Source organism: Trifolium pratense, linkage group LG2, assembly GCF_020283565.1.
Source record: "Trifolium pratense cultivar HEN17-A07 linkage group LG2, ARS_RC_1.1, whole genome shotgun sequence".
NCBI classification, from domain to species: domain Eukaryota; kingdom Viridiplantae; phylum Streptophyta; class Magnoliopsida; order Fabales; family Fabaceae; genus Trifolium; species Trifolium pratense.
In genome coordinates, this window is record NC_060060.1 from 55038151 (window position 1) to 55055279 (window position 17129).

At 33.9% G+C, this 17129-nt stretch overlaps 2 protein-coding genes and 1 pseudogene across 2 annotated transcripts; 1 reads left to right on the forward strand and 2 right to left on the reverse strand.

The window, feature by feature from the left end:
• Position 1: 1 nt before the first annotated feature.
• Positions 2-3186, reverse strand: LOC123903937. Its single transcript, XM_045953626.1, has 5 exons — positions 2950-3186; positions 2777-2850; positions 1857-1986; positions 1393-1707; positions 2-514 (listed from the first exon to the last, which is right to left on the reverse strand). The coding sequence occupies exons 1-5, from the start codon at positions 3061-3063 to the stop codon at positions 242-244; spliced, it is 906 nt and encodes a 301-aa protein (XP_045809582.1). The 5' UTR covers positions 3064-3186; the 3' UTR covers positions 2-241.
• Positions 3187-6068: 2882 nt separating this feature from the next.
• Positions 6069-7712, forward strand: LOC123903936 (annotated as a pseudogene).
• A 2283-nt stretch (positions 7713-9995) lies between these two features.
• Positions 9996-10809, reverse strand: LOC123903944. The gene has a single exon (XM_045953633.1). It carries the CDS (start codon positions 10660-10662, stop codon positions 10078-10080), a length of 585 nt encoding a protein of 194 aa, XP_045809589.1. The 5' UTR covers positions 10663-10809; the 3' UTR covers positions 9996-10077.
• Positions 10810-17129: the final 6320 nt, after the last annotated feature.

Consider the following 17129-nt stretch of genomic DNA (forward strand, 5'->3'; position numbering starts at 1 on the left):
AAAGCTTTTAAATGAATATTATTCCACTTCCCAATCCAGTTCTGATAACAATACCAAGCTTGTAAGTAAACACTAAAATATCATCCAGTTGATATTTCATGTTACCCTCTTCTAATTTGAAACCTAAAATGATGTTAATCAAACACATTAAACCCCCTTCTACTGAATAACATGGGAGTTCAGACAGAAGTATAGAGTGCCTACATCAAGGGGTTAAGTTTAAATATTTAAATATCATAATTTAAAGTAAGGCAATGCTGCTGTCTCCACCAGGGGGTTTACGGGCACCTTTAACAGGGTCTTTGATTTCTGGCTTTCCATCAGCAAATATGTCACTGCCGGTTATTTCTCTCAGCTTTGCCCTGCTCAGAGATTTTTCAGCGGATCCTACAGGAACATCTCCATGGAAAATATTATTGCCTGAAAGCTCCGCAAACTTTTGGTCATGTATCTTCTTTGATGTCTTCTCAACAGGTGCTTCACCGAATAAGATATTACTTTGGCCACCTGCAGGCTACAAATAAAGGAAAGGAATCTCAAAGTGGAGTCAAAATTATCGGGCAAAATAAAATGATGAGCAAAAGCGTTTTCTCATAACGTTGGACAGTTAAGATTAAAAAGAAAGGTTGAGCTAAATAAGCAGTAAGGACTTTGCAGAAGGAGGAAAGATCCTCCATGTACTAAGTTAAAAACACATAAAACAAATAAATGGGACTGCAAACATGTTTTAGATTGACGGGATTGCGATGAGTCACCGCAATTTCGGCAAAAACTACATTTTAAAATTTCAACAAAATCATAGTGTTTCGGTGATTTTACCACATACTGTCAATCCAAACATACACACACATTTTATTTTAGAAAAATATCTGTTCATTACTAGAAGAAACCCCACCCTAACACCCAAAGAAAGACTTTAAATGTTATACACACAAAAGTCAAAAAAGAACAATACCATCACAGAAACTTTAAAGACAATAAACTAATGGACCTCCTGGATGCAATGCATGTGCAGTAGCCACATGTACTGAAAATAAAAAAGTCCACATGATTGGCCCTCAAGAGCTGCAACTGTATTATGATTATCTCTAGTACAACTCTGAGTTGTATCTTTAATAAACTCTTAGGCCCCCAACCCCCACCCCAAAAAAAAAAAAATAGAAAGAATTGATCTACATTTGAATTTCCCATTCTAGAAAAGCGCATAAGGTAACATGGTGGACTGTCAAGGGTCAAAATTCATCACTACAAAGAGTCGTGTGGATGTTACCGGCCCACAAATAGAACAGAAGCCTAGCTCAATCCAGAATGATAACCATGCCACAAGAAAAGATTACACTAGAACTAACACTAGACGACAATTCAATATTTTCATGCCTAGAATACACTTACATTAGAAACTTTCACCGATGTTCGCAAATTTCTAGGAAGAGGTTCTCCCATGTCCTTACTTTCCTTTGATTCCAAAGTCCGTGCAACTGCTGTGGAACGTGGCACAATTTCAGGAGGAGGGCCAAATATATCATTTCCAGTGAGCTCTTTGGTCTTTGCATTTGATATTTGCTTCTGAGTCTTTGCATCTAAGTCAGTTTGCAAAGTCCCGCTCAACTCACGCTGCTTTGCTACCTCAGGTAGAGAGGTAGGCTTCTTAGGACTAACACTTTCGTCAGTGCTGAATGATATCTGACTAACTCCATTTATTGCTTGCTGAGATCCAATGCAATGACAGAAAAAACAAAAGAAAACCAGAACATTGATATCAGAAAATGCCCATAAGGTCTCAAATTTAACCGAAGATAATCGAAATTATCCAAGTAAACTTGATATATGCGGCTTGTTCAAAAAAAAAAAACAACCTGATATATGCGAATGCTAGTTCTGTTATTTGGATTTGCAGAACCGGCTTCTGATGCAGAATCTTCAGCATTGTCTGAAAATATACCATTTCCACTCATCTCTTTCATTTTATAGCCTGAACATGGTTTGCTGAAAGCACCAGATGGAAATATATGTTCAATAAATAAAGGTTAGACAAAAAATGAACATAAAAAAATTAATCACCTTCATGACATAACCCAAACTAAATTTCTTGAAAACACTTCCTCTAATGAAGGGTCAGTTTGTTTGGGATTTTTTTAAGAAAAAATCTATTTTATAATTATAATAGTGTTTGTATAGATTTTTTAGAAAATCATTTTGTAAAAAAAAAAATTTTAACCCCAAAATGAAAAGCTTATCCTAATAGCTTTTGTAGAATCTATTTTTTTTAAAACTAAGGAACCTAAGTGTAAAAGCTTCACATTTTTTAAAAAAATGATTTTTATGATGGTAAACAACCGGAAAGTAAATTTAAATTTTCTTTTTTTTAAAATCTCCAAAAAATAATCTTTTAAATTTTTAAAGCTTAAAAACGTTTTTTATCATTTCAAAACAAAATCATTTTTTTAAAACTTAAACAAACGCACCCGAAATGTTCAACGCACCAAATCATATAGAAAATATAGATGAATAACAAAAATGTGGTAGCCTATATAAGCTCAACAGCTAATTAATCAGGCTCAACAACTGTTCTATTCGAAACATGTAAGATATCCAACAAAATATTGTTAAGTAAATAATCCTACCTCTAAAAAGAAGCGAAATAAATAATTACAAATTAAGAAACAGATCTATTCGGCAAAATATACAAGAATTAAATCAGAACGAAGAAAATTAAAAAAAAATAAAAAAAGAAAAACATAAGATCTGATCCGTGTTATGAGTTGAGATTTAGCACCTTTTGGCGAGAGTTTGAGCTTCTTCTTCAGTGAGCTGGTCACTATTAAGAACCTTGCTAATTCTATCAGAAGGCTATATATGATTTAAACAGAAATGCAGTGAGTGAATGAATGATTGAAAGTTGAAACAGAGATAGATAGATAGATAGATTGAAGAAAAAGAAATAGTAACCTGTCGAGAGCGGGTAGCGGAGACGGCGGAGGAAGATTGAGGCGGAGGAACTTCCGACCAAGTGAGGAGATCGGAGGTGTTGGTGTGTGGTTTTCTCACCGGAGTGCTTCCCATAGTTTTGTTCTCTCTTTGCTGGTTTGGTGTGAAATGTGAATGAATGAATAGAAATAGAAATATAATGTGAATTTGTGAAGGAACGTGATGTTAATGTTTAGTTTTTGAAGAGTGAAGATATATTCATCAATTTTTGAATTGAAAATTACGTTTGTTTGTTTAAAATTTAAAATCAAGATCAGGTGGTGGGTCCCAGGTTTTTCATCTAATCTTCACTTTCTTTCTAATGGCTTCTTCGATGATCGCCGCGTGTCCTTTTGTCGCTAATGCAGGATGTTTCAACGTGCTAGTACTTCAGTGTCTCATATGATATATCTCACTCCAATTTATAGAGTTTTTTGCTTTCTTAAGGGAAGTACCACAATAATTTAAAAAGTGGTTTTTCACCTTTTCAAAATTCACCATGTTCAATACATCTATCCCATATTATAAAAAAAAAAAAAAAAACTTTTTCATGTTTTAAATTATAAGTAAAAAAAATTAATTTTTATAATTTTTAAGATAGACTTTTACTTAACTTACTCTCTTTCTTCTTTTCTCCATAATCAATAATTAATAAATATTTTTTTTATATTTTTCCATTAAACTTATTTCAACAAAAACGTAAAAAGTCATCTTAAAATTATCATATTTTACTTTTCTTAATAAATGTGAAAATATTTTTTTTGCTTGGGACGGAAAGAGTACTGTTTTTTAAAAATAAATTCAAAACTAAAAAGGTAACGTGTAAACTTAAACTTTACCATATAAAGAAAATTTTGTAGATTTAACTTTTAAGCCTACGTCCGAGCCTATTTTAGCCTAAAAAAGATCTTTATTTAAATATTAAGACTTTTTAAAAAGTCTATTTTATTTTAGCTAAAACAGTCATACTTCATGCTACAAAGAAAGTTTTTTAAGCTTTATCAGATCGGGTTACTTAAATAAATTGAGAGTAATTTATTTTTATCATATTAGATTTGTACTTTGTGTTAAACATTTTATTTACCAAAATTATTTTCATTAGTTTAAGCATATTTAACTTACATTAATTTTTGACATATAATTAGATTATTATTATTATTTTTATTAATTATATTATTAATGAAATATATATAGTTGAAATATGTTTTCATATAAAGTTATATTCTCTAACTATTATGTTAATAAAATATCAAAATATGACTAAATTACATTGACATATTTGTTCATTAGTCTATTTAAATGTGTCAAATTACTTATTTGAGAATGTTCATATATTTAAAAATGTTTATATGAAATAGAGCTTTAAATATGCTTACAAGCAAGCTATAATAGGATTTTAATTAAGAAGGTTAAACTCATACTTCAAAATAAACTTATGATTATAATCTGATCGAAAACTTTTTCATCAGGTCATACTTAGGTTTTGCAAATCTTCAATTGACCTAGCTTATCTATACCCTACGTACAAGTTTCTTTTTTTGTTATTATTGACAAGTTTCTTTTATTAAAGGTAATTATGTTCAAAATATTGTTGGACACTAAATATGAGCACATCTCTCAATTAAAATTTGAATATTGATTCAATATGTTGTAGAAGACTAACTCATTATACTATTGTAGTACTAGGCATAGCATTTGTTTACAATACATTTTTTTTTTTTAAAAATAATAGTATTATAAAACTTGTATATACAATTAATTACATTAATAATATCATGAAAAAATATAAAAAAGGAAATGTTAAAATTTGAGAGAAATATTTTTGGAGTAATGCTATATATATAATAAAGAATATTTTTTAATTTTATATTAAAAAGGAGTTTTCTAAATAAAAATGGGCCGCCTTAAATCACGCCATATTACCATGAGTTTAATTGATATGCACTGACAGTGTAAAATAGTTTTACACGATCATCAAATAAATAACCATCATTTGTCATGTCAAGAAAGTGGGGTGATGTGGCAGAAAACATTGTTGGTATTGGTTGAAAGTGTAAAATTATTTTACACACGGTGCATATCAATTAAATCCTATTACCATTAGTGCAACTCATATCACTTTGAAATAATCTTTTATATTATAAGCTTGTATACACAAGCAAACCTTAAACCCTAATTTGTTTTCCTTGTTTTCCCTCCATTTTATCTTGCAATTTTTATTAAAAATAATACAATTTTGTCTTGACAAGGATTCGAACCTGCAACCCTTCGATGCAAGACAATATTTTCAACCACTATGGCAAGTATACCAAGAAAGTGGCAGAAAACATTGTCAAGAAAGTGGCAACCCTTCGATGTCAAGAAAGTGGGGTGATGTGGCAGAAAACATTGTTGGTATTGGTTGAAAGTGTAAAATTATTTTACACACGGTGCATATCAATTAAATCCTATTACCATTAGTGCAACTCATATCACTTTAAAATAATCTTTTATATTATAAGCTTGTATACACAAGCAAACCTTAAACCCTAATTTGTTTTGAATTTAATTTATATGTACCGTTGGTGTAAAGTTATTTTGCACATGCGTCCAATAATATACCGACACATCATGTATGGTAATTAAAAACACATGATATGTCACATTCATTAAATGATGTGGCAACACGTCATTGGATGTATGTGTAAAAAAATTTTACACCGACGGTGCATAACAATTAAACTCATTTGTTTTCCTTGTTTTCCCTCCATTTTATCATGCAATTTTTATTAAAAATAATACAATTTTGTTTTGACAAGGATTCGAACCCGCAACCCTTCGATGCAAGACAATATTTTCAACCACTATGGCAAGTATACCAATTGTAATTAAAATTATGTGCAATAATTGATAAGCACCATCAATTTTAAAAGTATATCATATCTAAATTATTGTTGACTATATTATTCATCACGAAATATTTTTATGTTTTTCCTGATCAATGATTTTGAAAAGTTATTATCAAACTCAATTATGCTAAATCAATTTTTTTTTTGCAATACAACCATAGTCATGTCACTAATTACATTCATTATTTTGATTTTAACATTGCAGATTTAATATTAACCGATAATCAATTGATACAATATGCACTAGAATATATTGAGATGATGTTACGTAGTTGTGGGAAGAGTTTAAAAGATTATCCTCCAATGCCTAGAGCAGCCACATCATTAGTTCCTGATATACGAAATAGTTTAATACATGACGAATTGAATTATAACAGACAATTATTAGCTGAGGAACATGTTAGATTGATGTCAACTATGACTTCAGAGCAACGTAAAGTATATGACACAATCATGACAAGAGTTAACGAAAACAAACCTGGTGTGTTTTTTCTTTATGGTTATGGCGGTATAGGGAAGACATTTATCTGGAGGGCCATGTCAGCCGCATTACGCTCAAAAGGTGAGATAGTTTTAACAGTTGCCTCAAGTGGGAATGCTGCATTGCTTATACCTGGCGGTAGAACAGCGCATTCAATGTTTCCTATTCCTCTAAATGTTGACGAGTTTTCAACATGTACCATAGTTCCTAAAAGCCCTTTGGCGCTATTAATACAAAAAGCAAAACTCATTATATGGGATGAAGCACCAATGATGCACAAACATTGTTTCGAAGCTGTTGATTGAACTTTAAAAGATATTCTCAAGTCTGTTGATAAAAAAACAAACACATTCCCTTCGGTGAAAAAGTTGCTGTTTTTGGCGGAGATTTTAGACAAATTCTACCAGTAATATCCAAAGGTACAAGGCCAGAAGTTGTTCATGCTACTATTAATTCTTCGGTTCTTTGGAATTTTTGTGAAGTTTTAACATTGAGTAAAAACATGAGGCTTCTCGGTGGTGCTTCGAGTGCAGACGTTGAACAAAGAAGATTGTTTTCTGAATGAGTTTTGGGTGTTGGCGATGGAGAAATTGGAGATGACAACAAAGATGATTTAGAACTTGACATTCCATCAGATTTATTGATTCCAAATTCATGTGATCCTCTTGCTTCTATCATTGAAAGCACTTATCCCCAACTTTTACAAAACATGAACGATATAACGTATTTCCAAAATAGAGCTATACTAGCTCCTAAAAATTCAATAGTCGACACAATAAATGATTATATGTTGGATTTAATTCCTGGTAAGAAAAAACATATTTGAGTTATGATACTCCACTCACACAAAATGTAGACGGTCAAACAGTGGATGATGTTCATACTCCCGAATTTTTGAACACGATTTCTACGTCGGGACTTTCAAATCATAAGTTGAGACTTAAAGTTGGAGTTCGAGTTATGCTATTAAGGAATTTGAATAAAAAATTAGGATTATACAATGGAACAAGACTTATTATTACGATATTGGGAAAACGTGCTTTTGAAGGAAAAATTATTTCAGTAAGTAATATTGGTGATCAGTTTTTCATACCTAGATTTTCTCTGACACCATCTGACGTGAGAATTCCTTTTAAATTTCAACGGAGAAAATTTCCTATAATATGATTTCTTTTGCGATGACTATTAATAAGAGTCTGGGACAATCTTTAAAGCATGTTGGGATATATCTTCCGTCGCCAGTGTTTTCACATGGTCAGTTGTATGTTGCAATTTCAAGAGTTACTTCTAGAAAAGGATTAAAAATATTGATCATCGATGACGACGGTGAAGATACAACTAAGACTTCGAATGTGGTCTATAAGGAAGTCTTTCGTAATATAACATAATTTTCTTTGTATGAATATTTATCCAAAATTATTGTTGAACTATCGTTTAATGTTACTCAACTTTTTTCATATACCTGACATTATTGGAATTATCATATCTTATTTAATCATTATATATCTTACAGCAAATCAGACCCGTGCACCGCACGGGTCGATGTTATAGTTTATTCAGTTTTCTTTCTATAATAGTGCACTCTAAGGAACCATCTCACATCTTTTCTCCACATATTAATATTTCCATTTATTTACACACATATATATATATATATATATATATATATATATATATATATATATATATATATTATATTTTCTACGTACCGTCAAAGTAAATAAATAAATGTTTAAAATTTAATCTCTGATCCTTATATATAAAAAATGTAATGTCTAGATACTTAGGTCCTTTAACCATTTGGTCCTGGGTTCGATCCTCGGTCGATGTGTATGGAGAAGTATTTATTGGGAGAGGTCAACCCCTTAAATGGTTCTCAGTTACCTCGAGGGGATTAGTCTCTACAGTTGTGCGTGGAGGATACCTTTGGTTTACCCAAATAAAGAAAAGTAATGTCTCTATCAACCGAATTAAACTCACGAAGATACATAGTTTCGTTTTAACAAGCAAAAGAAAAAAGAAGAAAAAAAAGTGAGGGATCATATAACTTTCAATCTCACACGTAGGCTCGTCGATAATTCTAGGTAAATATGTTTTAAGTACTTTATATTTTGGCGAATTTCTAAAAATAGTCCTTACATTTTTTTTCTATTATATCTTTAGTCTCCACATTTTTTCCGTTTCTAACATTGGTTCATAATGTGAAATTTTGGTTGACCGGACAGAAATAAAATGCCACATATATAGATATCACACAGATTCATTTAATGCTTATTCTTTGCACATCAACGTCATTAAATAAGTCTGTGTGACATTTATGTGACATTTTTCGTCTGTCCAATCAATCAAAAATAATTTCACAATAGGGATCAATTTTGGAAACGATAAAAACGTAGAGGACTAAAAACATAATAAAAAAATATAGGGACTATGTAGTCAACCAAAACGTAGTAAAAAAATAAAATAAAAGACATAATTTAATATTTGTGAAAAAAGAGAAAACAAGAAAAGAAAAGGATGACACATGATGGTAATTTTATGCAGCTGCATTATCTCGGACCGGGAATTTATGAAGTAAAGTCTTTTCCAATTGTACGTCTGTAGTAAAATCTTGACCATCGATTTAATATGAACGGTTACAATATATATCTTTATTAAATAAATAATAAATAATTTAAACAACTCATTTAAGATCAAACGACTTTTATTCAACAAAATAGACACACATACAATTCATTTTGGATATACGTGTGTCTGATGTTGAATATAAGTCGGCCAATCTTAAATGAATCAATCTAAACAAAGGTTCGATAAGACTTTTATTTCAAAATTTCTCAATCTTAAATGAATCAATCTTAACCTATATATACCTTTATTTCGAACAAAGGTTCAATAAGACCTTAACCAAGAAATCAATCTTAACAAAGGTCCAATGACCAAATATTAAAATCTCAATAAGGGTCCAATACAGACCTCAATCATAAACACAGCAAGCATAACTGAACATAGCACAACAGGGGCAGCTCACCTACTCGCCGCCGTCCGAGTAAAGTGCTAATCGTTGAAAAATTCAACTCATCAAAGTACATGTTGTGTGTACAAGAAGAGATACCAATCTAAGTATTATGTCCTTACAGCCCTCGTACTTGGGGGGCTAAAGGAAAATGCACCTTGATTACTGAGCGAGATTTTAAAGGAGAATGCATTGCATATCCGAATAACTGTTTTGCTACAGAATGAATTAATGAACTTTCAACTGAATACGTTTCCAATACCTACAGCAGCTCCTGCTGAAGCAATTGTAGCAGCTCCGAGACACCTATTGATTTTGCACCTTCTAACATCTCGAATGGAGAAAAACTCGTCATGCTCTTTCATTCACGATTTTTTGTTCTCATCGCTTCAGAATCTTGTTCCTTAGTGCGAGATTATTTGAAAACCGTCTCAAACACAGAGAAGATAAATGTTCTTGCTAAGGTTATTTACGTAAATGTCTAGTCAACAAGAATGCTGAACTAGGGTTTAGTATAGCGTGATAGTAGAACGTGTCCTTATAATATTTTTTTTTTCTTTCTTAAGATAATATAGCTATAAAGTTTCTACTTCTACCGTTTAATAATTTGTAAAGTCATTTTAGAGTGGGATACTACAATCATATAAAATCAATCAATTTTCTACTATATTGATGAGCTAATTAGTTGATGTTAGTACATATGTGCATCGCAGAATCTTGCATCAAAATCAAAAGGCCTCTAAAGCTGCACTAAGTGCAAATATATCACAATCTTCAGTGTTGCACCAAGCTTGATGATCATGTCCATTTTTGCATCCACACTCATTCCAATTATTCAACCTTCTCTTATTTTGTTTTTCCATCTCAGCAGCTGAAGCTACTCTTACTTTAATCTCTACTTCCACTTCCGGTGTTGTGAACATACCCTCTTTGCAATCACTTCCATTCACCAAATCCATTTTCAACCATTTTTTTAACTCCATATTTTGTGATTCAATAATTACCTTCCATGGAATAAGTTTTGACCCCCACATCTTCCTTTGCCTTAGCTCCAACACTAGGTTTTGTTCGTTAAGGTTTTCCAAGAATTCTTGAGGGCACGAACAATCTAGATTAAAAGACTCGTCCCAGATGGGCAATGATATGGTGGAAATATTTTTGCTGTTAAGTTGAATACTTTTGTTGTTTCCTGTTGGGAGATACAACCTTGCAAACAAGTTTTTCGTAGGCTTGATAAATTCGATGTTTCGAGCCTGTATTATTCTCAATTCGCAGCTGAAGTTTACATAAGCAGATATATGGGATGGATCCATTGAAAAATTGATATTAGCAAGGATTGTTTCTTGTTATGTATTAGCTAGAGAAGAGAGGAAACTAAGGCTAAAAATATATTATTGTAAGGGTTTGATTTATGTTTGAGTTGTTCTATGTGATGCATTATATAGTGGGAAAAAAGTAAATTGGAAATGCTTTTCAGGAAGCTGCCCTTATTCTTGAACACTAATATAATATTGGTATATGTTATGTAGATTGGAAAACACTTACATACATAGTATTGTATAAAATTGTCAAGTATCTCAGTTGTGCTTTTGTGTGAATATTTTAATGCTTAATCATAAATCATGCACATGAGAGATACTCTTAAAGATTACATGTATTAAATAAAATTGGATTTGGATGCTCTCCCATTTTCACTCATGTTTTCTCTTCTTTTGCTTAATCCGATGGTTGATACATGAAGGAAGGGAGAGAATCAACCAATATATCAACCATTGGATTAAACAAAAGGAGAGAAAACAAAAGAAAAAATTGGAGAGGATCCAAATCCAAGAAAACTTTTAGAATCTGGAAAGGTAGATTTTCAAATTTGGCCCTTGCTAGCACTATATGGTATTGACTATTGAGTAACAAATTAACGGTATCTTGGTGCAATCTGTAACAGGGGACCCCAAAGATATATGATAAGAATAAACTACGGTTTTTAGTGAACTAAGTACTAAAAGGCTTGAATGCTGCTGGCCTCAACTGACAATCATCTAAAAAGCTAGAAAGCTAAGTTGGCATTCTTATCAAATTCACTCACTATATAATGTACATATGTTAATAATAAAAGCACATTTCTCTTCCCCCCTCCCATGAATCTTTTATACCCCCAATATTCCAATTTTGCCCTTACAGAAAAATTCGGTTCGCAGAAACCGAATTTTTTCTAGTGCAAATTCAGAGTAAATTTCGGTTTTTAGAAACCGAAATTTGTTTTCAAGACAAAAAAAAACTTCGGTTTCTACGAACCGAAGTTTTTTCAAGGGCAAAATTGAAAATTCAGGGGGATAAAAGATTCATGGGGGGTGGGGAGAGAAAACATCATAATAAAACATTGCATGATTTTCCTACCACTCATTATGCTTAGAAATGCCAAATAAGTTCTGAAATTTCAAAATTCGTCAAATACCTTTTTGAAATTTGGAAATAGGCAAATATTCCTCTGAAATTGTAAAACGTTAATCAATTTGCCCTCTGCTCCGTTTATCCAGTCTATTTTGATGATGTGGCTGTTAACTGCATACGCGCCACGTCACATGAGGGGGTTAATTGATCATGATACATGTCACAGGAGGGTAATCGTCTAAAATTTACAAAATCAGGGGGCTAATTGACTGAAATTAGAGCAATTAGCCCCTCCAGTTTTGCAAATTTAGTCAATTACCCCATGTGACGTCATCAAAAGACGGAGTAAACGGAGCAGAGAGCAATTTGATTGCCTTTTAAAACTTCAGGGACACTACTAGAAAACTGGTTTTTAGAGTCTGATTTTAGCGTCGGCCCCCGACACCGACGCTAATAGAGTCGGATTAGAGTCGGATTTGACCTGCGCTAGTGAAAACCCTTTTTAAATTAATTTTGTTAATATATTAGCGTCGGCCTGGCCGACTCTAAGATATAAAATGGCTCACGCTACATATTAACTGGGGCCATCCGACTCTATTATTTTTTTACCCAATTATTTATTTATGTTTGTTGTGAAATTTTTACCCAATGATTCTTCCCTCACTTTTTTCCCTCTTATATTTTTCTTTTTTTGTGAAATTTTTACCCAATAATTTTTCCCTCACTTTTTTCCCTCTTATTTTTTGGCACATAATCCCAATTGTCCACTCTTCTTCTCTTAGTCAAACATAACAAGTTAATTTCTATTATAAAAAAAAAAGTTAATTTCTCTCTTTTATTTCAGTTCACTTGACAAAAAAAAAATCTAAGAACAAAGAATACTCTTATTCAAAATCCCTAATTCCTAAATGACCAAATGAAAACTCAGTCACAAACTCACAAAACCCATACTCAATTCACAAACTCTCACACTCAATTCACAAACTCTCAAAATCCCTAAATGTAACCCAACTCTCACTCAATGATTACTCACCAAAATCCTTAAACTAACTCACGAATGAGGAACGAATCACTCACTCACGAATCACTCACGAACTCACTGAAATCCACCGAAACCCATCACCGTTGACTGAATCACTCACCACTCACCTTCTTCTTACCTCACCGGAGATCTCAAACGTCACCAGTTTCTCAATCATACCCTCTTTCCCTTTCTCGAACGTCACCGGTCTCTTCTTCAACGACAGTCTCTCACTTGCATTGTCCTTCACTTGCATTTGCCTATTTCCAAATTTCATGAGAGTATTTCACAAATTTTAAAATTTCAGGAGGGTATTTAACATTTCACTCAAAGTATTGTCTATGACATGTTTTTGTAGGATAATGGTCATTCTCCTTTTTTTTCTTTTTTCAATTGACATTGGAAAAAGTCTTACATGGTTAATAATCTCTTAAGATCAATTGTTTCAGAGAATTTGAGTTTAATTCCTGACTGCGATAATTCTTGACTAGATTTAACTTATTTCACCCGAACTCTGAATTATCGAGACAACTTTCCTTGTAAAGAGAGACAGAGGGTTAATTAAAAAAATAACTCTATTATTCCAAAAAAAAAAAATCTATTGTTCCCTCGCGCGCGAACCGTAGCCAAACTATTAACGAATTTTGTTCCTCTTTCATTGACTCATCAGTCATCACCCTTGCTTCATCGCCCGCATCCGCACTGCCGTTCGTATCTCCGCCGAACTGCTCCCTCTATTTGTAACTCTTCATCGCACTGCTTCTGCTGTTGTTGCTTATTCCGTTCGTCACTTCCTCAGCCGTCGCTGTTGCATTTCAATTAGGTCAATTTTGGAACCGTTCTATTCTCTTAACACACACCAGGTATCGTTTTTTTTGTTTCTTTCTAAAGAGTTGTGTTTTTTTAGATAACACACTCATCTGATTATTTCTCTGCATAACAACCAGTAAATATACAACTTTTTTTCCTAAAATTGTGCTAACAAATCCCTATGATTAGTCCTACAATAAAACTGCCAGCTATGCTAATTAATTGAATACAATCAGATCAAAATATTCTCATTACCCCCCCCTCAAGTTGGAGCATGCAGGTTGCAAATGCCCAACTTGTCAAGCAACAAAATGAACTGAGCAGGACCAAGTGCTTTAGTAAATGTATCAACTAATTGGACAGTAGTAGGAACATACACAGGGCCAATGTTTCCTTTTAAAATTTCATCGCGAATGAGATGACAATCCACTTCGATATGTTTAGTACGTTCATGGAACACCGGGTTCTTTGCAATATGGAGGGCGGATTGGCTATCACAATGGAGACGCATAGGTTGAGTATGCGAAACACAAAGGTCAGCAAGAATATCTTTTAACCACTTCAATTCACATACGAGAGACTGTCTGCTGCTTCTTTGTCTTCCACGAAATAGGAGAACCGCCTAGATGAATAATCCAACCTGTGAGAGACTTGCGGGAAAGAGGACAACTTGCCCAATCTGAATCACACCAACCGGTCAGTTTCAAATCACAATTTCTATTTAAGAGAATGCCCTGTCCGGGTTTCCCTTTCAAGTAGCGAACAACCCGCAATGCTGCTTCCCAATGTTCTTGTCTAGGTTGGTGCATAAATTGAGATAATATATGAACAGAATATGTCAATTCTGGCCTTGTAAAGCAAAGATAAATCAGACGACCAACCAATCGTCTAAACTGATCGGGATGAGACAACTCCGGACCTTCTGCAAGAGCCAATCGATGACCTTGTTCCATGGGAGTACTTGCTGGTTTTGATCCTAAGAAACCTGTCTCTTTTATAATGTCCAACGCATATTTCCGTTGACAGAGAAAAATTCCGCGGTTTGAGCGAGCCACTTCAACACCTAAAAAATATTTGAGTTTGCCAAGATCTTTCATGTGAAAACATGAGTGCAAATAATCCTTGAAGCTATTAATAGTTGCATGATCATTTCCACCAATAAGGTCATCTACGTACACCAAGACTACAACATGTACCTTATGTTTTCGTAAAACAAAGAGAGAGAAGTCTGATCGTGATTGTACGAATCCAAATTGTTTAAGTGCAGCGGACAACTTGGCAAACCAGCACCTAGGAGCCTGCTTGAGCCCATAGAGAGACTTCTTGAGTTTGCACACCATATTAGGAATGTGAATGCCGAAACCGGGTGGTGGTTTCATAAACACTTCCTCTTCTAACTCTCCATGTAGGAATGCATTATGAACATCCATCTGATGCAATTCCCAGTCCTTTGCAGCTGCTACTGCTAACACGGTACGAATGGTAACCATTTTGACAACAGGAGCAAACGTCTCCGTGTAGTCAATCCCCTCCACCTGGCGATTTCCAAGAACTATCAGTCGTGCCTTAAATCTTTCTATACTCCCATCAGATTTGTGCTTTATTTTGTAGATCCACTTACATCCCAATGCTTTCTTTCCAGGAGGCAAATCCTCTATCGTCCAAGTTTCATTATTTTGAAGTGATTTTATCTCATGTTTCATAGCATTTCTCCACCTATGATCTTTCACCGCTTCAACATAGGTGAACGGTTCTTTATCCTGTGAAATAGAAGCAAGAAACACACGGTGGCCTAGAGAAAATTTATTAGAATTCAAATAATGAGTTATGGAATAAGGATCACCTGAGCATACTGTTGAAGAGGGCGAAGGCTTGGATGGGCTTATTCTTGTAGTAGTGTTAGTTACAAATCCTTGTAGACGCACATATGGTTGTTTAACTCGTTGTCCTCTCCCCAATAAAGGTTCATCTGATGTAGCTAAAGAACTTAATGACTCATTTGTCGTGTCAGCAGCCATTTGTACAACGGTGTGTTCTTCATTCGATGAAATCAATGGACTTGGTGATTCATTTATCGTGTCACTAGGAAATGGGACAATGCTGAGTTCTTCACTTGTTGTACCCCCTGTTTCATTCTTGGTGTTCTCAATCTCAACGTGACTTTGATGTGATTCATCATGCATCTCCTCTTCTACTATTTCCTCAAAAACCTCATTACTTTGATTGGCATGATTTGTGGATGTATGATTATTTTCAACAAAGGGATACACAGACTCAATAAACTTAACATCTCGAGACACAAAAATTTCTCGTGTCTCTAAATCAAGTAACTTCCATCCCTTTTTACCATAAGGATATCCGATGAAAGCACACTTTTTGCTTCGGCTAGCAAACTTATCTCCCTTTCTTCTTTGATTATGCGCATAACACAGTGATCCGAACACCCTTAAGTGTTCATAGAGAGGTGCTTTTCCATGTAACAACTCATAGGGAGACTTTCCATTTAGCAACGGGGAGGGAGTTCGGTTAATAAGATACCCGGCCGTCAAAATACACTCTCCCCAAAAATCAATAGGGAGATTTCCTTGAAATCTCAACGCTCGCGCCACATTAAGTATATGTCGATGTTTTCGTTCCACTCTCCCATTTTGTTGCGGCGTTGCCGTACACGATGTTTGAAAAATAATTCCATGTTCAAGAAAATATTTTTTCATGCATGTGAACTCAGTCCCGTTATCACTTCTAAATATTTTTACTTGCTTGTTAAACTGTCTTTCAACTAAAGAAAAATAATCTTTAAGATTTTGTGACACTTCTCTTTTATCCATCAACAAATATATCCACACGGCACGAGAGTAATCATCAACAATTGTTAAAAAATAATAAGCACCACAAGTTGAAGGAGTTCTATATGGTCCCCACAAATCACAATGAATTATTTCAAAAACACTACTAGCATTGTGTTCACTCAAAGGAAATTTCTCCCTAGTTTGTTTTGCTCTAAAACAAATATCACATGCTTTATTAAAGTCCATACCACTTCTATGTCTATTAATTCCAGGAATCAATTAAGTAATCTTCATGGAGGGGTGTCCCATTCTTTTGTGCCACAATTCCACTATGTTCTCCCCATCAGCCTTGCAAGCCTTCTCCTTTCGGATCCCTTGAAAGTAATAAAGCCCATCCTTGCGTTTACCCGCTCCAATCAGCATCCTCGAAGATAGGTCCTGCATAACACATAATTTATTAGTGAACTGAACAGTGCAGTTTAATTCGTCTAATAATTGAGAGATTGATATCAAACTGCAATTCAATCTAGGAACATAAAGAACATTGGTGATTTTCAAGCCTCCATCCAGTACAACACTTCCTTCTTTTGTTGACAGTGCGTGTTGTCCATTTGGAAGCCCCACCGAGCAACTTTCAATACTATGCACATCATGCATAACATTTAAGTTCCCTGTCATGTGGTTAGAGGCCCCGGTGTCAATAATCCACTCGCCCATCATCTTTTCGTTGGGAGTATTACTCTGATTGTTCAACAAAGTTCTCAGATCAAAA

What these genes read in the sequence shown, in the direction of transcription:
- LOC123903937 (XM_045953626.1), bottom strand. Translation starts at nt 3,063, where the DNA reads ATGGGAAGCACTCCGGTGAGAAAACCACACACCAACACCTCCGATCTC. An exon ending in GCTCAAACTCTCGCCAAAAG is followed by an intron (nt 1,987 to 2,776) that starts GTGCTAAATCTC and finishes TGGTGCTTTCAG; the next exon opens with CAAACCATGTTCAGGCTATA. An exon ending in CTAGCATTCGCATATATCAG is followed by an intron (nt 1,708 to 1,856) that starts GTTGTTTTTTTT and finishes ATTGGATCTCAG; the next exon opens with CAAGCAATAAATGGAGTTAG.
- LOC123903944 (XM_045953633.1), bottom strand. Translation starts at nt 10,662, where the DNA reads ATGGATCCATCCCATATATCTGCTTATGTAAACTTCAGCTGCGAATTG.